This window comes from Sus scrofa, chromosome X, assembly GCF_000003025.6.
Source record: "Sus scrofa isolate TJ Tabasco breed Duroc chromosome X, Sscrofa11.1, whole genome shotgun sequence".
Taxonomy (NCBI): Eukaryota; Metazoa; Chordata; class Mammalia; order Artiodactyla; family Suidae; genus Sus; species Sus scrofa.
Window position 1 is genome coordinate 52,335,524 of NC_010461.5, and position 26,031 is coordinate 52,361,554.

At 38.6% G+C, this 26,031-nt stretch overlaps 1 protein-coding gene across 7 annotated transcripts in view; it reads left to right on the forward strand.

Annotated features, from left to right (window-relative positions):
* The window catches only part of HEPH (hephaestin), an 82,474-nt gene that overhangs the window by 20,613 nt on the left and 35,830 nt on the right, over nucleotides 1-26,031 (forward strand). For all 7 annotated transcript variants that reach the window (XM_021079775.1, XM_021079776.1, XM_021079773.1 and 4 more), the window contains exons 10-12: nucleotides 1,579-1,790; nucleotides 2,735-2,885; nucleotides 5,207-5,419. In XM_021079775.1, the coding sequence (XP_020935434.1) occupies nucleotides 1,579-1,790; nucleotides 2,735-2,885; nucleotides 5,207-5,419 (576 nt within the window). The remainder of the gene's footprint in view (nucleotides 1-1,578; nucleotides 1,791-2,734; nucleotides 2,886-5,206; nucleotides 5,420-26,031) is intronic.

A 26,031-nucleotide genomic window follows, 5' to 3' on the forward strand; every position in this document is an offset into this window, starting at 1 on the left:
AGGGCAATATGCAAACTTTGTTTGATTTTGGTTGTAAAAAAAGACATTTTGGAGATGATTGGAAAATTTTTGATATACACTGGATGTTAGATGATATTAGGGTATTTTCTTAGGTGTGGTAATGTTATCGTGGTATTATATGAGATGCTTACTAGTGTATTCAGAAGTAAAATGTCACGATGCTTACATTTTACTTCTAAATGATTTAGAAAAAAAGAGAAAAAAAACTGTGTGTGTAAATAGATATACATATACACAGATTTAGATAAATTAAAGATGGCAAAATGTTAATAGTCAACTCCAAGTGGTAGGGCAATTATTATATTATCCTTTAAAGTTTTCTGTATGTTTGAAAGTTTAAGGAGTTGGAACAATGAATAAATAAGAAAAAACTACCCTAAATTATACCACCATGTGATAAATTTACAACAAATATTCTTGTGTATGCTTCTTTGCACATTTTCATGATCATTTCATCAAAATATATGTTAAAAGATGTGGAATTGTGTCAGAAGGTACACACATGAAAAATTTTGGTACCTGTGTCCAAACTGCATTCTGGAAAAAATTGCAGTTACTTTAATTTGTAGTTCTACTAACAGTTACCAAGAGGGAGGCTATATTTTCTTGCAACCTTACCAGTGTAGGGTAGGCACTTTAATCTTTGTCAAAATGTCACTCTTGTAGATAAACAACAACAAAAACAAAACTCACTGTTGTTTTAATTTGTGTTAGGTTAAACATTCTTTTCAGTATTTATTTTGTATCTCACATTTTTGTGGACATAAACTTTTTAATGTTTTTGATCCATTCTGTCAACATTTTTTCCAAAGGGGCTATTTTCATATAGTCACCTTTTCATAGGTGAGTGACAGAAGCAGATGTCATTTGAACCACTTAACACCAGCACTGATCATTATAGTTTGTAAAATTTTATATTTTCATAGCCAAAAACTTATCTGTTTTTGTTTGTACTGATTTGATTACTAATAGGTTTGAAATTTTAAAATAAAATTTCTGTGCATTTCCTGACCGTAATCCATGTTCATTTAAAAAATTACAGTCTTAGTGTCACACACACACACACACACACACACACACACACACACACACACACGCAACATATACATGTCTACCTACATACATATACAGAGGGAAAAGTCTTCAACAATTAAAACTGTTCAAAGGTGAAACAGGCTATGATGGCATGTAGCTAATCTTCCATTTCTGGATATTTTTAAACAGGGGTAGGAATACAAAAGGAGATGAATGTATATTTTTAACCGAGGAATATTCCAAATAAGTTTTAAAAGTCCTTTCAATCCTTAAGTCCTCTGAGTTTGGAAAACTGAAACCTAAAGCATTTTTAATTTCCCTAGTTCATATCACAAGTAGTGGCAGAGTCAGAAACCAAACTCTAGTCTCTTGATTACTACCTGAGATCCTTTTTCATATCTATATTCTATGTTGCTGCTGCTCCAAAATGCATTTGTAGATTATGGTCTTTACCACCCTGTTTGCAGATGATGATACTCAATCTAGCCAGTGTGAGCAATGAGATCCATGTTTTTCCTGCAGGTTCATCTCCCTCTGGCTTGGTGGCTAAGCCCTTTGAGAAAGTAACATATCGCTGGACAGTTCCTGCTCACGCCGGCCCCACTGCTCAGGATCCTGCCTGTCTTACCTGGATGTACTTCTCTGCTGCAGACCCCATAAGAGATACAAATTCTGGTCTGATGGGCCCCCTGCTGGTGTGCAAGGCTGGTGCCCTGGGTGCAGATGGCAAACAGGTATTGCCAAGGTTTCAGGCTAGAAAGTCTGCTGGGAGGAGAATAAGGCTGGGTTGATGAATAGGAGTTAAGCATTGGGTTCTAGAGGTGAGGGGATAAAAAAAATAACCAAGTTATTAAATCAGAAGTGAATGTTTGGTGACCTTATTCTATTTTGTATACTATTCTTTCATTCACACACATCTTCCTTAGTCTCTATTCCTTTCTATTTTATATTCTCCCAACATCTCATTTTTTTAAAATCAATGACCCCTAAACCTTGCTCCTAATTCCTAAATCTGCCTTACTATTTGTTTGTCTCTTTCATATCCAGCCCATCAATTTTAGCTGTTTAACTCTAGGCAATCTGAACCTCTCTTTGCCTCATTTTCCTTATCTAGAGTGAAGAGTTAAAAATGGAAGAAGGTATCTTGTGTTTCTGTGAAGATTAATTAAAACAATCCATATAAAATGCTTAGCACAGTGCTTGATACACAGTAAATGTTAGCAGTAATAATAACATTACTAATTACTAATAAAATAATGTTAATCACTAGCATAATTGTTTTTTCTTTTATTTTCTAATTCCTCCCCCAAGAGAGTCCATCCCTGATCTCCTAGCCACTTTTCTGCACTCCTGTCCCTAGCTGACTCCAGACTGTCTTCTATTACACTCTTCTCCATAATCTTCATCTTGTGCTTCTCCCCTGCCTCCTTTCATACATTCCTTCCCTCTAGTCTTATCACTTTATTCGAATGTACTTCCCCCACCTGCAATTTAAAGTTATCTGAAGAAAAACTCCCTAGAAACAACTGAAACTCTAGGCAGGAGATATGGCCTTGGCTCTGTGCTTGGAAAAGGAAATTAAAAATAATCAGGAATCACTAGGTTCTAGAGCTGCACAGTCCATAACTGCTGAAACTATTGTAATTCCTCCCTCTGTTCTCTTCCACTGGGACTACAGAAAGGAGTGGATAAAGAATTCTTTCTCCTTTTCACTGTGTTGGATGAGAACAAGAGCTGGTACAGCAATGCCAATCAAGCAGCTGCTATGTTGGATTCCCGACTGCTCTCAGAGGATTTCAAGGGTTTCCAAGACTCCAATCGGATGCATGGTATGGGGAGTGATTTTACCCTGAGCTACAACTGAGAGATTATGAACAATCTAACCTAAATTTAATCATGACCCACTCCTAAAAACACTGATCCCATTGCTGAGCTCTTCCCAAGAGACAAGCTGAATTGAGGGGTTAAACTTAAGGCAATAGATCTTACATTTAGCACTTTCTTATGCTGTATTCTGTGTTACCTGGTATAGGGGGGCACTGGAAAAAGATACTGTGAAATGAGGATTGCACATCAAGAATCTACTAGAGAATGAAGAGACTAAGCTCTGATGTTACCTTTCTAGTCTTATCTCCTTCTCCCTTATCACCTTCTACCCTTGCTTCTCAACCCCATACTCCAGCCAAACGTACTTTTCATGCTTTTGCAATGCTTTGTATTACTCTTTAAATTCTCCTTCTTACAACTTTTCTCTCTGCCTGTCGAAATTCTTCCCATTCTCTAAGGCCCTACTCCAAAACCACCTCCACTATGTAACAATTTCTTATCACTCAAGCCCAGGATGATGACACTCTCTTCTAAATGTCTATTTCTTTTTAAATCAGACTATTTCGATAGCTAGTTCCAAAGACTCCGCAATAGTGTTATCTGTTACATGGCTTTTGATTTCTGCTAAAGTATAGTCTCCTTAAAGGTGAGTATTGTTTGTTTTTTTATCAACGTATCCTTTATATGGTATAATACATAGCAAATATTTATTGAACTGGTAAATTACCAAACTAATGAGTAGGTGGATGGATGAGTATTCAGTGAGTGATTTAATGGGAAGACACAGTTTAAATTTGCAAGTAGCTCTCAGCATTTTCCAATGAGATCAGACTAACAATACCCATGAAACAATTATAGAACATCCAAGACAGACAATAATTAAGTGCTAAATTGTGTGGAACATCTTTTAAGTGGCATGGAGTTCAGAAGAAGAGGACATTGGTGAATAATCAATTAAAGGATTCCTGGAAGAAGAGACTACTTGAACTGAGCCTTGGAGGTTGAATAGGTTTGCAATCAAACATTATAAGCAGAGGAAGCAGAATCAGGAGGTTAGCTATGTTCCCATCATCCCAGGGAATTACCAAATCGAGTTACTCCTTAAATCTGGTTCCAGTCAGGACATTGAAAAGTAATCAGCTTCAAGCAGGCCTCCCTGTACTTTTGAGGGGAGTATGGAAAGTGGGAAGGGGTGAAGAATGAATGTGTTGTCTTTTGGCTCCATCTTTTGGTTCTCATTACCAGACAGTTACATAAACTGGAAAATGTATTACAGTCCTATGAACTAAGTTTATTCCAGTCTGAATTTATTGGGCACCTGGTAAGTATTTTTCACAACATGCCAGGTGCTTGGATAGTCACAGAGATACAGAAAAAAAATGGTGTGGTTCCTGTTAAGTCAATCTAATGTGGGAGATAAATTTGTAAGTAAATCATTGAACTCTGGTTGTATTTCAGAATTTGGGAGTGAGAAGAGTTTTAAGGAAGCCAGAAAGAGTGTAGTAACTCTGCTTCACAGTAGGTGATATTTGAGCTAGGACATGATAGATGTGTAGTAGTTTGCTTAAGGAGAGAGACCAAGGTTTTTTCCAGGCAGAGGGAACAGCATGTGAAAAGTCATGAATATTTTCTAAGTGGTTACCATGTTTAAAGCCTTAGGGAGGCAGGGGCTCAGAAGATAATGGTGTGTATTTGTGTGTGAGAGAGAACAGGGAGGTAGATTGCAGATAGGAGTGCCAGGGAGGAGGCTTTTGAAATAGTTCATGCCAGAGATGATGAGGGCCAGAACCAGGGCAGCGGGAGTGAAGATAAAGAGGAGGAGACAGATTGAAAGTTGAGGAGGGAACATTGGGGAACATCAACACTTTACAGAGTCATGGAGAATGAGAACAAATGGAGGAAAAACAATCAGAAAAGTTGTAAGAGAACCAGGGAAATACTATGCTACAGAAGCCAAGGGAGGAGAGTTTCGAGAAAGTGAGAATAGGAAAGATTGGTGTGTGTGTGTGTGTGTGTGTGTGTGTGTGTGTGTGTGTGAGTGAGTTGTGGTAGTGGAGAGTAGTTCAGTTTTGCCAGGATGTGGAGCATGGTGGAGGAGGGGAAGGAGATAAAGCAAGAAAGGCCAGTCAGGCCCTAATCCTAAAGAGGCAGATCTTCATAAGTAGACCTAAAGTGGCTTAGGGAAGAAGGAAGACGAGTTGAGAATGACTCAGAAATTTCAAGTTGTGGGAAACCTTAGTATAGAGCTAATGCCATGCTGCCAGCTAGTGCCTGAGTAGTCTGGTCTCATCTCCCCATCTTGTCTTGTGTTTTTGTTTTCCAGCCATTAACGGGTTTCTGTTCTCTAACCTGCCCAGGCTGGAAATGTGCAAGGGTGACACAGTGGCCTGGCACCTGGTTGGCCTGGGCACAGAGACTGATGTGCATGGGGTCACATTCCAGGGCAATACCGTGCAGCTTCAGGGCATGAGGAAGAGTGCAGTCATGCTCTTTCCTCACACCTTTGTCATGGCCATCATGCAGCCTGACAACCCTGGTAAGTGCTATAGAAGCTGGCCCTAGGCTGAGAAACATTGTTGGGTATGGGGCTTGGGGAAGTGGGGGAGTGGTGAAGAAATAAAAAGAATCAAGTTGAGGGTACTTGGGAATTTTTCAAAATACCTTTGTCGTCTTCTTCAATGTGTACTCATGTTTTGGTTATTTGGATGCTCTTCTCAGATGCAGCCAGAATAGACTGAAGAGCTGAGAAAGCTATTTTTCTGGAACAACAGGAGAGAGTAGGGATGCTGCTAAATATAAGGACATAAATAGGCAGAGGGTGGATTTGGCCACTTAGCCCATTGGCCACAGAGAGCGTCTATAAATTAAATCCTTGCATTGGAAATGAGGTCCATGAGATGTACCTTTAAGTGCTTCCAACTCTGATATTCTCCAAAGATTTTTGCAAACTTCTGCTGGAAGTGGGATAGTGTGTGATGTTATAGTTTCAGCCTAGGAATCAGAATACAGGAACTTCTAGTCCAGGCTCTTTCATTAGCTTGCTGTCTAAATTTTGTCTGATCACTTCTCCTCTCTGTAGCTAGATTTCTTCCTTCTTTTCTTTTCTATTAATTCTTCTCCCTCTCTTCCTTTCTTCTTTTTCTTCCTCCCTCTCTCCCTCCTTCCCACTCCCTCTTCCCTGTCTTTCTTTCATGACGAAATTTGACTGTGTTTCCTCAGGTTCCATTTATGTCTGAAATTTCATAATGTGGCAGCAGTTTTTCTTTGCTGTTCCTAGGGTGTATTCTTCTTCTAGGCAGTAGGTGGCAATAGTGTTATTATAAGTTCCATGCAGTTCCCACTAAATTTTTATTTTAGTTCTGTAAATTCCATCCATATTTGAGGCAAAAATTCCCTAAACAAAGCTAATTCTTTGATAACTTAAAAATTTTCAGCCTAGCACTGAGTCTGACAAATACTTGGCATAAAGTAGGCCTCTACAGACTTCTTGGGTCCTCATTTCTTCCAATCTACTTAGGATACTTCCTTGGTAAAGGAGAGTTGTATTAGCGAATTAGATACAATAACCATTAATGGGACTGAAAGAAACAACAGTAATCAGCGCTTGTTGTGAGTGCTGGGATGGGAAACTTCTGGGACAAAAAGACCCTTCTCTCTAGCCTTGGTCCCAAAGCCAAAACCTAGGTTTAATCTCCTTCATACAAAATTAGCTTGGCTCCCCAACCAGGCCTATATGCCATCTCCAAGGCTCACTCTTACTTGGATAAATGAATTTTTGTGCTATATTAAGGCCCAAGGAGAGTGACTGTAGATGGCTCAAAACATTCTGATTGGGAAGTGGCACTAAATGGCTTTATAAGAACACGGCTTAAAAGGTTACTTTTCATCAAGATTCCCAAGTTTTCTTACTAGTAAAAGCCCAAACTCTTCTTACTTTTGCATTTTCCAATCCTTTCTAACTCTCCTCTTTCTGAAGTGTTCTCAAGTCATAGAATGTTGGAACTGGAAGAGCCCCTTTGAGATAGTCTTAATTTATTTGTTTTACTAATGGGAGGAATAGGCAGAGACCTGGAGGTAGAAAATGATTTTCTCATGTTAGGAATATTGGATCTATTATTTTTTCCTTTTCTCACTTACCCCTTCTCCATCAACTCCTATTGATTCTTACTCCTGGGTAACCCCTTTATTTTTTTTTATAATTTATTTTTTTCCCCGTTGTACAGAATGGGGATCAAGTTACTCTTACATGCATACATTTTTTCCCACCCTTTGTTCTGTTGCAATATACGTATCTAGACATAGTTCTCAATGCTACTCAGCAGGATCTCCTTGTAAATCCATTCCAAGTTGTATCCAATAACCCCAAGCTCCCAATCCCTCCCACTCCCTTCCTCTCCAAGCCTATTCTCCAAATCTATGATTTTCTTTTCTGTGGAAATATTCTTTTGCGCTATATATTAGATTCTAGTTATAAGTGATATCATATGATATTTGTCTTTCTCTTTCTGACTAACTTCACTCAGAATGAGAGCCTCTAGTTCCATCCATGTTGCTCTAAATGGCATTATGTCATTCTTTTTTATGGCTGAGTAGTATTCCATTGTGTCTATATACCACATCTTCCTAATGCAATTGTCTGTTGATGGACATTTGGGTTGTTTCCATGTCCTGGCTATTGTGAATAGTTCTACAATGGACATGCGGGTGCATGTGTCTTTTTCAAGGAAACTTTTGACTGGATATATGCCCAAGAGTGGGATTGTGGGGTCATATGGAAGTTCTATGTGTAGATTTCTAAGGTATCTCCAAACTGTTCTCCATAGTGGCTGTACCAGTTTACATTCCCACCAGCAGTGCAGGAGGCTTCCCTTTTCTCCCCACCCCCTACAGCATTTGTTATTTGTGGACTTATTAAGGATGGCCATTCTGACTGGTGTGAGATGGTATCTCATGGTGGTAGTTTTGATTTGCATTTCTCTAATGATCAGTGATGTTGAGCATTTTTTCATGTGTTAGCTGGCCATCTGTATATCTTCCATGGAGAACAGTCTATTCAGGTCTTTTGCCCATTTTCCATTGATTGATTGGCTTTTTTGCTATTGAGTTGTATAAGTTGCTTGTATAATCTGGAGATTAAGCCCTTCTCCATTGCATCATTTAAAACTATTTTCTCCCATTCTGGAAGGTGCCTTTTTGTTTTCTTTTGGGTTTCCTTTGCTGTGCAAAAGCTTTTCAGTTTGATGAGTTCCCATGGGTTTATTTTTGCCCTTATTTCTGTTGCTTTAGGAGACTGACCTGAGAAAATATTTATGAGGTTGATGTCAGAGAGTGTTTTGCCTATATCCTCTGCCAGGAGTTTGATGTGTCTTGTCGTATATTTAAGTCTTTCAGCCATTTGGAGTTTATTTTCGTGCATGGTGTGAGGGTGGGTTCTAATTTCATTGCTTTGCATGCAGCTGTCCAGGTTTCCCAGCAATGCTTGCTGAATAGGCTTTCTTTTTGCCATTTTATGTTCTTGCCTCCCTTGTCAAAGATTAGTGGATCATAGGTGTCTGGGTTTATTTCTGGGTTCTCTATTCTGTTCCATTGGTCTGTCTGTCTGTTTTGATACCAGTACCACACTGTCTTGATGACCGTGGCTTTGTAGTATTTCTTCAAGTCTGGGAGTTATGCCCCCTGCTTGGTTTTTGTTTCTCAGGATTGCTTTGGCAATTCTGGGTCTTTTGTTGTTCCATATAAATGTTTGGATTGTTTGTTCTAGTTCTGTGAAAAATGTCATGGGTAATTTGATAGGGATTGCATTGAATCTGTAGATTGCTTTGGGTAGCATGGCCATTTTTACAATATTGATTTTCCCAATCCAGGAATATGGAATATCTTTCCATTTCTTTACATCTTCTTTAATTTCCTTGATTAAAGTTTTATAGTTTTCAGCATATAAGTCCTTTACCTCCTTAGTCAGATCTATTCCCAGGTATTTGATTTTTTGAGGAGCAATTTTAAAAGGTATTGTATTTCTGTATTCCTTTTCTAATTTCTCATTGCTGGTATACAGAAATGCCACTGACTTCTGAATGTTAATCTTATATCCTGCTGCTTTGCTGAATTTATTAATCAGTTCAAGTAGTTTTTGGGTTGAGTCCTTAGGGTTTTCTATGTATAGTATCATGTCGTCTGCATACAGTGACAGTTTTATCTCTTCTCTTCCCATATGGATGCCTTTTATTTCTTTTGTTTGTCTAATTGCTGTGACTAGGACTTCCAAAACTATTTTGAAGAGCAGTGGTGAGAGTGGGCATCCCTGTCTTGTTCCAGATTTGAGTGAGAAGGCTATTAGTTTTTCTCCATTGAGTATTATATTTGCTGTGGGTTTATCATAAATGGTTTTGATCATGTTCAGGAATGTTCCCTCTATACTCACTTTGGTGAGCATTTTGATCATGAATGGATGTTGGACTTTGTCAAATACTTTTTCTGCATCTATTGAGATGATCATATGATTTTTGACTTTTCTTTTGTTAATGTGCTGTATGATGCTGATTGATGTGCGTATGTTGAACCATCCTTGTGAACCTGGGATGAACCCTACCTGGTCATGGTGTATGATCTTTTTGATACGTTGTTGGATTCGGTTGGATAAATTTTGTTGCAATATTTTGTGTCTATATTCATCAAAGATATTGGCCGATAGTTTTATTTTTTGGTGGTATCTTTGTCTGGTTTTGGAATGAGGCTGATGGTGGCATCATAGAATATCTTTGGGAGTATTCCTTCTTTTCAACCTTTTGAAAATGTTTAAGGAGTATGGGCACTAGATTTTCTTTATATATTTGGTAGAATTTGCCTGTGAAGCTGTCTGGTCCTGGACTCTTATTTGTAGGGAGTGTTTTTACGACATTTTCAATTTCATTCCTAGTGATCAGTCTTTTCAGTTGGTCTCTTTCTTGATTCAGTTTTGGCAGGCTGTAAGATTCTAGAATGTTGTACATTTCTTCCAGATCATCAAATTTGTTGGCATATAGTTGTTCATAGTATTCTCTTATGTTTTTTTTTTTTATTTCTGCAGTATCCGTTGTGATTTCTCCTTTTTCATTTATAATTTTGTTTGAGTTCTTTCTCTCCTCTTTTTAGTGAGTCTGGCCAGGGGTTTGTCAATTTTGTTTACCCTTTCAAAGAACCAGCTTTAGTTTTATTAATTTTCTCTATTTTTTTTTGAATCTCTATTTTATTGATTTCTTCTTTGATCTTTATAATTTCCTTCCTTCTGCTGACTTTAGGGCTTTCTGTTTCTTCCTTTCCTTTTTTTTTTTTTTTTTTTGTCTTTTTGCCTTTTCTAAGGCCACTTCCACGGCATATGGAGCTTCCCAGGCTAGGGGTCATATTGGAGCTGGAGCCACCGGCCTAACAACAGAACCATATCAACGCGGGATCTGAGTCGCATCTGCGACCTACACCAAAGCTCATGGCAATGCCGGATCCTTATCCCACTGAGGGGGGATAAAACCGGCAACCTCATGGTTGCTAGTTGGATTCATTAACCACTGTGCCACAATGGGAACTCCTGTTCATCTTTTTCTAATTCATTTAGGTGGAGGGTTAAGTTGTCAATTTGAGATCTTTCTTCTTTTTTGAGGAAGGCCTGTATCACTCTGAATTTCCCTCTGAGTACAGCTTTTGAGGCATCCCATAGATTTTCAGATGTTGTATGTTCATTATCTTTTGTCTTGAGGTATTTTTTGATTTCCTCATTGACCCATTAGTTTTTTAATAGCATGTTGTTTAGTCTCCATGTAGTAGGTTTCTTCTCATTTATTTTCCTGTGGTTATTTCTAGTTCCATGCCATTGTGGTCAGAGAAGATACTGGAAATAATTTCTATGCTCCTAAATTTGTTGAGGTTAGCTTTGTACCCCAGTATGTGACCAATTCTTGAGAATATTCCATGCGCACTTGAGAAGAATGTGTATTCTGAGTTTTTTGGATGTAGTGTCCTGAAGAGATCAATTAAGTCTAACTTTTCTATTGTTTCCTTTAGGATCTCTGTTGCTTTATTGGTTTTCTGTCTAGAGGATCTGTCCATTGATGTGAGTGGGGTATTGAAGTCTTCTACTATGATTGTATTCTCATCAATATCTCCCTTTATGTCTGTTAATATTTGTTGTATGTACCTGGGTGCTCCTGTATTTGGGGCATATATGTTGACAATAGTAACATCCTCTATTTGGATGGATCCCGTAATCATTAAGTAGTGTCCTTCTTTGTCTTTCTTTATGTCTTTTGTTTTAAAGTCTATTTTGTCTGATATGAGCATTGCGACTCCTGCTTTTCTGTCATGTCTATTGGCATGAAATATTTTTCCCTACCCTTTCACTTTCAATCTATATGTATCTTTTGTTCTAAGATGAGTTTCTTGTAGGCAGCATACTGGAGGTTTTTGCCTTTTTATCCACTCAGCCACTCTGTGTGTTTTTTTTTTTAATAATGTTTTTATTTTCCCACTGTACAGCAAGGGGGTCAGGTTATCCTTACATGTATACATTACAATTACATTTCTTCCCCCAGCCTTTCTTCTGTTGCAACATGAGTATCTACACAAAGTTCCCAATGCTATTCAGCAGGATGTCCTTGTAAATCTATTCTAAGTTGTGTCTGATAAGCCCAAGCTCCCCATCCCTCCCACTCCCTCCCCCTCCCATCAGGCAACCACAAGTCTCTTCTCCAAGTCCATGATTTTCTCTTCTGAGGAGATGTTCATTTGTGCTGGATATTAGATTCCAGTTATAAGTGATATCATATGGTATTTGTCTTTGTCTTTCTGGCTCATTTCACTCAGTATGAGATTCTCTAGTTCCATCCATGTTGCTGCAAATGGCATTATGTCATTCCTTTTTATGGCTGAGTAGTATTCCATCGTGTATATATACCACTTCTTCCGAATCCAATCATCTGTTGATGGGCATTTGGGTTGTTTCCATGTCCTGGCTATTGTGAATAGTGCTGCAATGAACATGCGGGTGCATGTGTCTCTTTTAAGTAGAGTTTTGTCCAGATAGATGCCCAAGAGTGGGATTGTGGAGTCATATGGAAGTTCTATGTATGGGTTTCTAAGGTATCTCCAAACTGTTCTCCATAGTGGCTGTACCAGTTTACATTCCCACCAACAGTGCAGGAGGGTTCCCTTTTCTCCACAGCCCCTCCAGCACTTGTTATTTGTGGACTTATGAATGATGGCCATTCTGACTGGTGTGAGGTGGTATCTCATGGTAGTTTTGATTTGCATTTCTCTTATAGTCAGCGATGTTGAGCATTTTTTCATGTGTTTGCTGGCCATCTGTATATCTTCCTTGGAGAAATGTCTATTCAGGTCTTTTGCCCACTTTTCCATTGGTTGAGTGGCTTTTTTTGCTGTTGGGTTGTATAAGTTGCTTATATATTCTAGCGATTAAGCCCTTCTCCGTTGCATCATTTGAAACTGTTTTCTCCCATTCTGTAAGTTGTCTTTTTGTTTTCTTTTGGGTTTCCTTTGCTGTGCAAAAGCTTTTCAGTTTGATGAGTTCCCATGGGTTTATTTTTGCCCTTATTTCTGTTGCTTTGGGAGACTGACCTGAGAAAATATTCATGATGTTGATGTCAGAGAGTGTTTTGCCTATGTTTTCTTCTAGGAGTTTGATGGTGTCCTGTCGTATATTTAAGTCTTTCAGCCATTTGGAGTTTATTTTTGTGCATGGTGTGAGGGTGTGTTCTAGTTTCATTGCTTTGCATGCAGCTGTCCAGGTTTCCCAGCAATGCTTGCTGAATAGGCTTTCTTTTTGCCATTTTATGTTCTTGCCTCCCTTGTCAAAGATTAATTGATCATAGGTGTCAGGGTTAATTTCCGGATTCTCTATTCTGTTCCATTGGTCTGTCTGTCTGTTTTGATACCAGTACCACACTGTTGTGATGACTGTGGCTTTGTAGTATTTCTTGAAGTCTGGGAGTTATGCCCCCTGCTTGGTTTTTGTTTCTCAGAATTGCTTTGGCGATTCTGGGTCTTTTGTTGTTCCATATAAATGTTGGATTGTTTGTTCTAGTTCTGTGAAAAATGTCCTGGGTCATTTGATAGGGATTGCATTGAATCTGTAGTTTGCTTTGGGTAGTATGGCCATTTTTACAATATTGATTTTCCCAATCCAGGAATATGGAATATCTTTCCATTTCTTTATATCTTCTTTGATTTCTTTGATTATAGTTTTATAGTTCTCGGCATATAGGTCCTTTACCTCCTTGGTCAGGTGTATTCCCAGTTATTTGATTTTGTGAGGTGCAATTTTAAAAGGTATCATATTTTTGTATTTCTTTTCTAATATTTCATTGTTAAGTATACAGAAATGTGACTTATTTCTGAATGTTAATCTTATATCCTGCTAGTTTGCTGAAATTGTCGATTAGTTCAAGTAGTTTTTGGGTTGAGTCCTTAGGGTTTTCTCTATATTGTATCATGTCGTCTGCATACAGTGACAGTTTTACCACTTTTCTTCCTATTTGGATGCCTTTTATTTCTTTTGTTTGTCTGATTTCTGTGGCTAGGACTTCCAGTACTCTACTGAATAACAGTGGTGAGAGTGGGCATCCCTGTCTTGTTCCAGATTTTAGTGGAAAGGCTTTCAACTTTTCTCCCTTGGGTATTATATTTGCTTTGTGTTTGTCGTAAATGACTTCTCTTATGTTAGGATATGTTCCCTCTATACCCACTTTGGTAAGAGTTTTGATCATGAATGGATGTTGGACTTTGCCAAATGTTTTGTCTGCATCTATTGAGATCATGCTGTTTTTGACTTTTCTTTTCTGAATGTGGTGTATGATGTTGATTGATTTGCACATGTTGGACCATCCTTGTGGACCTGGGTTGAATCCCACTTGGTCGTGGTGTACAATCTTTTTGATATGTTGTTGGATTCGTTTGTCTAAAATTTTGTTGTGAATTTTTGCTTCTACATTCATCAAAGATATTGGCCTATAATTTTCTATTTTCATGGTATCTTTGTCTGGTTTTGGAACTATGGTGAAGATGGCATCATAGAATATCTTTGGAAGTGTTCCTTCTTCTTCAAACTTTTGGAAAATTTTAATGAAGATGGTTATAAGTTCCTCTATGTATGTTTGGTAGAAATCACCTGTGAAGCCATCTGGTTCTGGACTCTTATTTGTAGGGAGTGTTTTTATGACATATTCAATTTCATTTCTAGTGATTGGTCTGTTCACTTGATCTATTTCTTCCTGATTCTTTTTTAGAAAGCTCTAAGACTCTATAAAGTTGTCCATTTATTCTAGGTTGTCAAATTTGTTGGCATATAATTGTTCATAGTATTCTCTCATTTTTTTTTTTTTTTGTATTTCTGTAGTATCTGTTGTGACTTCTCCTGTTTCATTTCTTCTTTTGTTTATTTGGTTTTTTTCTCTCCTCTTCTTGGTGAGTCTAGCCTGAGGTTTTTCAATTTTGTTTACCTTTTCAAATTACCCATCTCTTGGTTTTATTGATTTTTTCTATTGTTTTTTAAATCTCTATTTTATTGATTTCCCCTATGATCCTTATGATTTCCTTCCTTCTGCTGACTTTAGGTTTTGTTTGTTCTTTTTTCTAATTCGTTTAGTTGGTGGGTTAAGTTTTTAGTTTGATTTTTTTTTTATTCTTTTTGGAGGAAGGCCTGTATGGCTACGAATTTCCTACTGAGCACTGCTTTTGTGGAATCTGATAAATTTTGAATGGTTGTGTCTTCATTATCATTTATCTCAAGGTATTTTTTAATTTCCTTCTTGATTTCCTCATTTATCCATTGGTTTTTTTGTAGCATGTTGTTTAGTCTCCATGTAGTATGTTTATTCTCGTTTCTTTTCCTGTGGTTGATTTCTAGTTTCATGTCATTGTGGTCAGAGAAGATATTTGAAATCATTTCTATACTCTTAATTTTGTTGAGGTTAGCTTTGTACCCCAGTATGTGACCAATTCTTGAGAATGTTCCATGTGCACTTGAGAAAAATGTATATTTTGATTTTTTTGGTTGTAATGTCCTGAAAATGTGGATTAATTCTAAATTTTCTATTGTGCCATTTTGAATCTCTTTTGCCTTATTGATATTCTGTCTAGAGGATCTGTCCATTGATGTGAGTGGGGTATTAAAGTCTCTTACTATGATTGTATTCCCATCAATTTCTCCCTTTATGTCTGTTAATATTTGTTGGCAGTATCTGGGTGCTCCTGTGTTTGGGGCATATATATTGATGATGGTAATATCCTCTTCTTGAATGGATCCTTTAACCATTAAATAGGGTCCTTCTTCATCTTTCTCTATGGCCTTCATTTTAATGTCTATTTTGTCTGATATGAGTATTTCAACTTCTGCTTTCCTGTCTTGTCCATTGGCATGAAATATCTTTTCCCATCCCCTCACTTTCAATATTTGTCCTTTGCCCTAAGGTGAGTCTCTTGTAGACAGCAGATGGAAGGTTTTTTCCAATCTTCCCCTGTGTGCCATTTGATTGAAGCATTCAGTCTATTGACATTTAAGGTAATTATTGATAAATGTATATTTACTGCCATTTTAAACCTTGTTTTCCAGTTGATTCTATGATTCTCCTTTCTCCCTTTCCTTTTTTTGGTTGGATGCTTTCCAGTTATTTTATGCGTGTGCTTTTCTCTTTATTTTTTGTGAAAGTAATAATTTTTTTCAATTTGTGTTAGCCCTGTTTATTTAAGTATGTTATTCCCTTCCTGTATTGGCTTGCTTTAGCTCAAACACAATATTAAAAAAGAAAAGAGTCTAGATTTTCTTACTTTCCTTCCACACATTCTATGATTTTGAAGTCCTTTTTTAACATCTTAATGTTTGTCATTTTGCTATTCTTCTGTTTATCATTTTTACAGTAGTCCTCCCCCCCCCACACTTTTAGATCTGTATCCTGGCTTATTTAAGTGATTGCTTTCCAATTGTGATTTCCTCCATCTTATTTATTACTTCTTTTATTATTTATATAAGCCCTTTTGGCATTTCTTTTAGAATGGGTTTAGTATTGCTACACTCTTCTAGCTTTTCTTTTGTTGGAGAAATTCTTTCTTTCCCCTTATATTTTAAATTATATTCTTTTGTATTTCCCCAATACATTATTTTTTCTACTGTATAGCATGGTGACCCAGTTATACATATATATGTATACATTCTTTTTTTTCTCATTATCATTCTCCATCATAAGTGACAGATATAATTCCCAGTGCTACTCTGCAGGATCCCATTGCTAATCCATTCCAAAAGCAAGAGTCTGCATCTATTAACCCCAAGTTACCAATCCATCACAATACCTCCCCCTCCCCCTTGGCAACAAGTCTATTCTCCAAGTCCATTATTTCCTTTTCTGTGGAAAGGTTCATTTGTGCCATATATTAGATCCCAGATATAAGTGATATCATATAGTATTTGTCTTTCTCTTTCTGAATTACTTCACTCAGTGAGTCTCTAGTTCCATCCATGTTGTTGCAAATGGCAATATTTTGTTCTTTTTTATTGCTGAGTAGTATTCCATTGTGTATATATACCACGTCTTCCTAATCCAATTCTCTGTTAAGGGATATTTGTGTTGCTTCCATGTCTTGGATTTTGTGAATTGTGCTGCAAAAAATACAACTTACAGAATGGGAGAAACTTGTTTCAAATGGTGCAACTGACAAGGGCTTCATCTCTAAACTATACAATCAAGTTATGCAGCTCTACATCAAAAATGCCAACAACCCAATTGAAAGATGGGCAAAAGACCTGAATAGACATTTCTCCAAGGAAGATATACATATGGATAAGAAGCACATGAAGAACATCCCTAATTATTAGAGAAAAGCAAATCAAAACTACCATGAAATACCACCTCACACCAGTCAGAGTGGCCATCATTAATAAGTCCACAAATAACAAATGCTGGAGGGGCTGTGGAAAAAAGGGAACCCTCCTGCACTTTTGGTGGGAATGTAAGCTGGTACAACCATTATGGAGAACAGTATGGAGATACCTTAGAAATCTATACATAGAACTACCATATGACCCAGCAATCCCACTCTTGGGCATATATCCAGACAAAACTCCTTAAATTATATTCTTGCTGGGTGGAGTATTCCAGGCTGCCAATTTTTTCCCTTTCAGAACTTTACCTATATCTTGCCACTGTCTTGTGGCCTATAGTGTTTCTATAATCAGCTGAAAGCCTTATCGGGATTCCCTTACAATTAACACCTTGCTTTTCTCGTGCTGCCTTTAGAATCCTCTCTTTAACTTTTGTCACTTTTATAATAATATATCGGTGTGGGCCTGTTTGGATTCAATTTTTTTGGGTCCCTCTGTGCTTCCTGTGTCTTGATATCAGTCTCCTTTAGATTTGTAAAGTTTTCAGACATAATTTATTTAAATATATTTTAATTCCCCTTTTCTTCTCATTCTGGAATTCCTATTATGCAGATTGGCCTGCTTTATACTATCTCATAGATCTCTTATATTGCTTTTATATTTTTTATTTGGTTTTCTTTCTGCTGTACTGATTCTGTTATTTCATTTCATTATGGAATGATTTCATTATTCTGTCTTCCAAGTCATTAATTCATTCCTCTGCATTATTTATTATGCTTTTTTAGTGCCTTTAGCTCAGTTTTCATCGCTGTAAATGAATTTTCTAATTTTTCTGTGTTCCTCCTTATATTTTCTAGTTCCTTTCTAATGTGATCTGCATTACTGTTCATGTCCACTCTTAATTCCTTGATATTCAGCCATAATTCCTTCAGCGTTTTTTCATTATATCCTTTTTGAACTCAGTGTCTTTGAGACTGCTGAGGTCTGTTTCATTGTTTGTTGCTTCAGTTGAATTCTCCTTTAAAAAAAAAACCTGGAAATGGTTCCTGAGCTTTTTCATCTTGCTTATGATTTTCTTTTTCTGTGAGTTTAGGGAAGCCAAACTGTAGTCCTAGAGGGCTACTTCTATGCAAGAGCTCCCTTTTGTATTTTGTGGGTGGTTACTATTTTTATTTATTTTTTTGGCATGGGAGTTTGGATATTTGCTCTCTATTCCCTTGGTGTGAGCAGACTTTTCCCCAGAGTGCTGAGTGTGTTTCCAGTGAGAAGAAGGCAATGGGTAGGGCTAGTAGTCAGTGCCTGGTTGCTGGACTCTTAAGAGCAACAAGGACCTGCATGAAGGTGGCAAAGGCTACTCCTAGTTTCAGGGCCTTGCAAAGTGGTAATGAGCCTCAGGCATATTTTTTAATTGCTCAGAGAATTTGACAGTGGCAGCAGTGGGGTTTTTGTGTTCCCAGGGGAGTCAGAGCAACAACAGGAAATATTTGATTGCAATGCCTTCCTCTGAGGTGATTGGGTCCACAAATGTTCACTTTTCAGAGACCCCTTGTGGTGGCAGGCCATGCCTACCTCTAGAGTCAGAGATAACTGTGGTGGTTTGCCCCCGCCACCTGTTGACCATGCAATAAGCACCTCATCCCACTTATCCCACACGAGAGGTGCTGCAGAGGTTGCTCCTAGTTGTAGGTTCCTGGGAACGGACAGTGATCTAGCATCTGGACACTGCCCAGAGCGTTTGGCAGTGGCAGCAGGGCAGGTGTATTCCTAGGGGAGTGAGAGCAACAATGGGTGGTGTTTGGTTGCAGTGCCCTGTTTCATTTTTGCCAACCCCTGAGGTGACTGGGGCCACAGGTATAGCCCTCTCACAGGCCCCCATTGGAGGCAGGACACACCTCCCTTTGGCCTCTAAGATGACTGCAGAGGTCTGTCTGTGCTGCTTGTAGATCACACAAGAGGCAGCACATCCCACTTAGCCCCCTCACTGCCCTTAGCCCACACACGAGGTGCCTTGCTACCTGTGCCCTGCACAAGAAGGGCACAGTCTCTTTTAGCCTGAGCTAGTGGCTTCTTGCCACCCATAGCCTGGCCAGAGGCACTGTGCCCTCTAAGGGCCTGCATGTACACAGGGACATTCCTGTGGCTGTCCACCCCTCCTCCTCTTACCTTCCCCAGCCATGGCATCTAGCTTCTCCTTTAGGCCAGACTTCCTTCTGGGTTCTCTCTGCCATGGCATTCCATTCCCTAGCCCATAGCACACCCCCACCCATGACAAACCACTCCTTAGCCCCTCAGGCTACCCCAACACAGCCTAACATAATCCTTTCCAAGGAACCAACTCTCAGAGCCTTAGTCTGAGCACCAGGCCCCAGTCAGAGCATTTAAGGCTGTGGTGTCCAGGGAAGTGGTATAGATGATCTTTGCGGCCTTCACTCTACTTTGCCTTCCTCTGTCCAGCTGCTGTGCTTTCTCAGTGAATTTGAGGTCCCTCCATCTCAGCTAATCTCCCAGTTGCTTATGTGGCTTCCAAGGATTTGCGTTCCTTTTCTCTTTCATAGTTCCTATTCCTTTTCTCTCCCTCTTTTTTTTTTCTTTTGTCCTACTCAGTTGTGTCAAGACATTCTTCCCTTTTTGGAGTTTTAAGTTCTTCTGCCAGCATTCAGCAGATGTTCTGTGTGAATCATTTTACATGTAGATTTTTTGGATATGTTTGGGGGGAAAGTGAGCATGACATCTTACTCTTCTGCCATCTTGATCCTTCCCCAGTATTGTTATTTTGGCTATGTTGATTCTTCCAATCCAAGAGCATGGTATATCTTTCCATCTACTTGTGTCATCTTTGATTTGTTTCATCAGTCCTATAGTTTTGAGACTATAGGTCTTTTTGTCTCTTTAGGTAATTTTATTCCTATGTATGTTTTTTTTTTTCTGATTTGGTGGTAAAAGGTATGATTTCCCTAATTTCTCTTTCTGACTTTTCATTATTAGTATATAGAAACGCAATCAACTTCTATGTATTGATTTTGTATCATGCAAATTTAACAAATTCACTGATGAGCTCTAACAGTTTTCTTGCTCTGTCTTTAGGATTTTCTAAATATTGTATCATGTCATACGTATAGAGTGATAGTTCTACTTCTTTTTGCAATTTGGATTCCTTTTATTTCTTTTTCTTCCCTAATTGCCATGGCTAGGAATTGAAAAACTATGTTGAATAAAATTGGTGAAAGTGGACATCCTCGATTTGTTTCTGATATTAGTAGAAATGCTTTCAGTTTTTCACCAATGAGAAAGATATTCCATGCTCCTGGGTTGGGAAAATTAATATTGTAAAAATAGTCATACCACCCAAAGCAATCTACAGATTCAATGCAATCCCTATCAAATTACCCATGACATTTTTCGCAGAACTAGAACAAACAATCCAAACATTTATATGGACCCACAAGAGACCCAGAATTGCCAAAGCAATCCTGAGAAACAAAAACCAAGCAGGAGGCATAACTCTCCCAGACTTTAGGTAATATTACAAAGTCATTAAGACAGTGCAGTACTGGTACCGAGACTGACATACAGACCAATGGAACAGAATTGAGATCCCAGAAATAAATCCAGACACTTATAGTCAGTTAATCTTTTATAAAGAAAGCAAGAACATGAAGTTTTTTCAGCATGTATTGCTGGGAAAGCTGGACAGCTGCATGTAACTCAAAGAAACTAGAAGACACCCTCACACCATGCATGAAAATAAACTCCAAATGGCTGAAAGACTTAAATGTAAGACAAGACACCATCAAACTCCAGGAAGACAACATAGACAAAACATTCTCTGACATCGACCTTACAAATGGCTTCTCAGGTCAGTCTCCCAAAGCAACAGAAATAAAAGCAAAATAAACCAATGGGACCTAATAAAAGTGCTCAGCTTTTGCATAGCAAAGGAAACCAAAAAGAAAACAAAAAGACACCTTCCAGAATGGGAGAAAATCATTTCAAATTATCAACTGACAAGGGCTTAATCTCTAAAATATGCAAACAATGTATACAATTCAATAGCAAAAAAGCCAACAACCCAATGGATAAATGGGCAAAAGACCTGAATAGACATTTCTCCAAGGAAGATATACAGATGGCCAAGAAGCACATGAAAAAATGCTCAACATCCCTGATTATTAGAGAAAATCAAATCAAAACTATATCTTGAAATACCACCTCACACCAGTCAGAATGGCCGTCATGAATAAGTCCACAAATAACAAATGCTGGAGGGGGTATGGAGAAAAGGGAACCCTCCTGCACTGTTGGTGGGAATGCAAGCTGGTACAACGACTATGGAGAACAGTACGGAAGTACCTTAGAAAACTATGCATAGAACTACCATATGACCCAGCAATCCCACTCTTTGGCATATATCCGGACAAAACTTTCCTTAAAAAAGAAAATGCTTGAAATAATTTCATTTAAAAAAAATTTACCAGGGCTTGATTTGTGGCCCAAAATGTGATCTATCCTGGAGAATGTTCCATGTGCTCTTGAGAAGAATATTGTGCTGCATTAGGGTGAAAAGTTCTATAGATATCAGTCAAGTCTATTTAGTCTAGTGCATCATTTGAGGCCTATGTTTCCTTATTGATTTTCTGTCTGGATGATACATCCATTGCTGTAAGTGGGGTGTTAAAGTCACTTACTAGAATTGTGTTACTGTTGATTTCTCCTTTTATGGCTGTTAGTAGTTGCCTCATAAATTGTGGTGGTCCTATGTTGGGTGCATATATATTTACAATTGTTATATCTTTGTCTTGGATTGATCTTTAATCATTATGTAAAGTCCTTCTTTGTCTTTCGTTTTTTATTTATTTTTTATTGTTATTTCCCCCAACACATTTTTTTCCCATGGTACAGCATGGGGATCCAGATTACACATACATTATACATTCTTTTTTCTCCTATTAAAATTCTGCATTGTAAGTATCTAGACAGAGTTGTCAGTGCTACACAGCAGGATCTCATTGTTAATCCATTCCAAGAGCAATAGTTTGCACCCATTAACCTCAAGCTCCCAATTCATCCCACTCCCTCCCTCTCCCCCTGGGCAACCATGAGTCTATTCTCCAAGTCCATGAGTTTATTTTCTGTGGAAAGGTTCATTTGTGCCCTATATTAGATACCAGATATGAGTGATATAATATGGTATTTGTCTTTCTTGTTCAGACATATTTCACTCGGTATGAGAGTCCCTAGTTTAATCCATGTTGCTGCAAATGGCATTATGTCATTCCTTTTTATGGCTGAGTAGTATTCCATTGTGTATATATACCACTTCTTCCTAATCCACTTATCTGTAGATGGACATTTGGGTTGTTTCCATGTCTTGGCTATTGTGAATAGAGCTGCAATGAACATGCTGGTGCATGTGTCTTTTCAAGGAAAGTTTTGCCCGGATATATGCCCAAGAGTGGGATTGCTGGGTCATATGGTAGTTCTATGCATAGTTTTCTAAGGTACCTCCATACTGTTCTCCATAGTGGTTATACCAGCTTACATTCCCTCCCCAACAGTGCAGGAGGGTTCCCTTTTCTCCATACCCCCTCCAGCATTTGTTATTTGTGGACTTATTCATGACGGCCATTCTGACTGGTGTGAGGTGGTATTCCATGATATAGTTTTGATTTGATTTTCTCTAATAATCAGGGATGTTGAGCATTTTTTCATGTGCTTCTTGGCCATCTGTATATCTTCCTTGGAGAAATGTCTATTCAGGTCTTTTGCCCATTTATCCATTGGGTTGTTGGCTTTTTTGCTGTTGAGTTGTATGAGTTGTCTCTTGTGACTTTCTTTATTTTAAAATTGAGTTTGCCTGTATTTCTACTGCTTTTCTGTATTTTCCATTTGCATATAATACTTCCATTCTCTCACTTTGAGTCTGTATGAGTCCTTAAATAAGTGGGTCTCTGTAAACAGCATGTATATGGGTCTTCTTTTTTGTATCCATTCAGCCAGTCAATGTCTTTTAGTTGGATAATTTACTCCATTTATATTCAATGCAATTATGGTTAAGTATGTACTTATTGTCATTTACTTAATTTTTTTAATTGCTTTTTTGGTTCTTATTTCTTCCCTTCCTATTTTTGTCGTCTTCTCTTGCGATTTGCCGACCATATTTAGTGTTATGTTTGGCTTGTTTTTCTTCTTTATGTGTATGACCATTATAGTTTTTTATTTGATAATCCACTTATATTTTAATATATCCATCAATAAGTTTTCAGAATTGTTTCTGGTTTTTGTCTCTTAACTTCAAATGCATTTTCAATGTTCTGTGTTTGTCCTCTCCTCTTCTCATGCTTGCTAGTTTGGCTATCATATTTGTCAATGGGTAATTTTCTACTTTCATGGCATCTTTGCTTTTACCAGTGAGCTTTTCATTTGTAATATTCTTTTTTTCTAAGAATGGCTTTTCCTTTTCTGCTTAGAGAAGTTCCTTAGTAGTTGATGTAGAATTGGTTTGGTGGTGCTGAATTCTCTTAGCTTTTGCTTGTCTGCAAAGCTTTTGAGTTCTCCATCCAAACTGAATGAGAGCTTTGCTGCATAGAGTAGTCTTGTTTCTATGTTCTTCGTCTTCATCACCTCAAATATATCTTGCCACCATCTTCCAGCTTGTAGAGATTCTGCTGAAAGATCAGTTGTTATCCTAATGGGGGTTTCCTTATATGTGATTTGTTTCTTTTCCCTTGTGGCTTTTAATATTTTTTCTTTGTCTTTAATTTTTATCTGTTTGATTAGTATGTGTTTTGCTATGTTTTTCCTTGGGTTTATTTTATATGGAATTTTCTGTGCTTCCTCAACTTGACATTATTTCCTTTCCCATATTGTGGATATTTTTGGCTATAATCCCTTCAAATATTTTTCTCTGGCTCTTTCTCCCTCTCTTCTCTTGCACTCCTATGATGTGAATGTTGGTATGTTTAATGTTGTCCCAGAGGTCTCTTACGCTCTCCTCTGTTCTTTTTTTTTTTATTTTCCCACTGTACAGCAAGGGGGTCAGGTTATCCTTAGATGTATACATTGCAGTTACAATTTTTCCCCCACCCTTTCTTCTGTTGTGACATGAGTATCTAGACATAGTTCTCAATGCTATTCAGCAGGATCTCCTTGTAAATCTATTCTAGGTTGTGTTTGTCCTCTGTTCTTTTGATTCATTTTTCTTTATTCTTTTCTGTGGCAGTGGTTTCCATCACTCTGTGTTCCACCTCACTTATTTGCTCTTTTGCTTCATTAACTTGTTATTATTTCCTTCTAGAGTATTTTTCATATCAGTTATTGTGCTATTCATCTTGCTCTTTAAGTCCTCTACCTCTTTTTTTAACATTTACTTTAAGTTCTCAATCTTCCTCTCCATTCTTTTTCCAAGATCTTGGTTCTTCTATACTATCATCACTTTGAATCCTTTTTCAAGTAAATTGCCTATCTCCTCATAATTTAGTGGTTTTTGTCTTGTTCCCTTGTCTGAAAGCTATTTCTTTGTCCTCTCATAATGTCTGTTTTTCCGTTTATCATCCTTTTGACAATAGGAATGGCAGCAGCAGGTGCCCAGTCCTGGAGTTTTCACGTGGGTAGTAGCAGTTCATGTGTACCCAGTGCATGTGTTTAGAGCAGCAGTATCAGACTCCTTCTCTTGGATCTGAGTGGCTTCTAGGTATGGGGTCTGTGAGGCAGGTGACAGTGATTCACAGTTCGCAGAATTGCTTTTGCAGCACACGGTGGAGCAGGGTCTCCTCACCTGCTACCAGGTAGCTTTCAGGACTATTTCCTGTAGCTTTCAAAGTCAGTAGTTGCTTCTGTTGCCCCTCCCTTTGCCAGAAAAGCTCTAATAACTGCTCTCTGTAGCTGTAGCTGTTGGCACTGCCATTCTGCCATCATTCCCCTTGCTTGGCCACTCCAGGGAATCTTTCTCTAAAGCTTCAAATATGGGGTCTTCTCCCTGATTTTTTCTAACAGACTCTCTCCGTCGCTGCAGGACATGTACTTCTGCCAGTCCCTCCCCCCACTTGGCTAATGGTAGTGGTACTCTCTGTAGCTGCTGTGGATTGAAATGTTGATTAATGGGCTTCCTATGGCTCCCTTGGTATGGAATTAGTGCCACTGATGTGGGCCTTTGAAGGGCCGATGGCAGGGGCCCTGTGCTTTGTGCCTTTCTCCAGCCAGGCAACCCACAGCTTTAGCATGAAGTGTGCACATTCAGCCCTCTCTTGGTTCTTTTTGGTGCAGATCTGGTGCCACTAGTGCAAGCTCCTGCAGGAACTTGTTCTTTTCTTGGTCAGGCTATGTACAGTTCCCATGGGGAATGGACACTGGTGGTCCTGTCTTGGCTCTTTTGGAACTGGTTCCACCAGTGTGAGCCCCTGTAGAGCCACTGAGTGGAGCTGCAGCACTTACCACTCTAACAGGGAATAGACACCACCACCAGTGGCTCTTCTGGCACAGGTAAAGTGTTACTAGCATGGAGACCACTGGTAGGAGTTGGGAGCTTTTGTTATTTCCCTAGGCAGTTACTCTACCTGCTCCAAGGGCACTGCAGCCCTATATGTGGGGTTGATTCCCTGCTGCTGCTAGGCAGCCACTGCTGCCAGATGGCTCCCTGAGCTGAAACAGGCAGTGTCCTGAAGCTTGAAAAAGCACATGAGAAGGGAACAAGACTGTGGTTGTGGATCCCACCCCTTCCTTCCAGCTCCCCCAAACAGTAGCATCTAGCCTCTAAGCCTGACTGGATTACCTCTGCTTAGACACTCTCAGTTGTGGTTGCCCTATACTCTACTCCCTCCAGGCTGTTTCCATGTGGCCAACCCTGTTTTTTTTTTTCTCCCATATAGCCAGCCCCCCAGCTCCCTCTTTGAGTCCGATCTCTAAAGCCACAGTTTTAGTTCCCAACACTTGCTTGCACCTGCATGTGGTTTCCTGTAGCACTGACTGAGGAGGACTGTTTCTGTTTTAACTTCTTCATGCCCATTGTCTAGAGTTCCTCTTCTGTTTGGGCTGATCTCATCATTGGTGGGGGAACTTCCCAGGGTGCATGAGGTTTTCTTCTTTCCAGCTCCTTCCTAGGGGTTCAAGCACCACCTCGCTTCCTTTTACATCTTTTTCTTCTTTCTTCTTTCTTTTGTCCTGTTTTCATGAAGTTTTTCTTGTTCTATCATAATCCTGAGGTCTTTTGTCAGCTTTTAGCAAATTTTCTGTGCAAATATGTCCATATATAGATGTATTTTCAGTGTATTTGTGGAAGTAGTTGAGCCTCA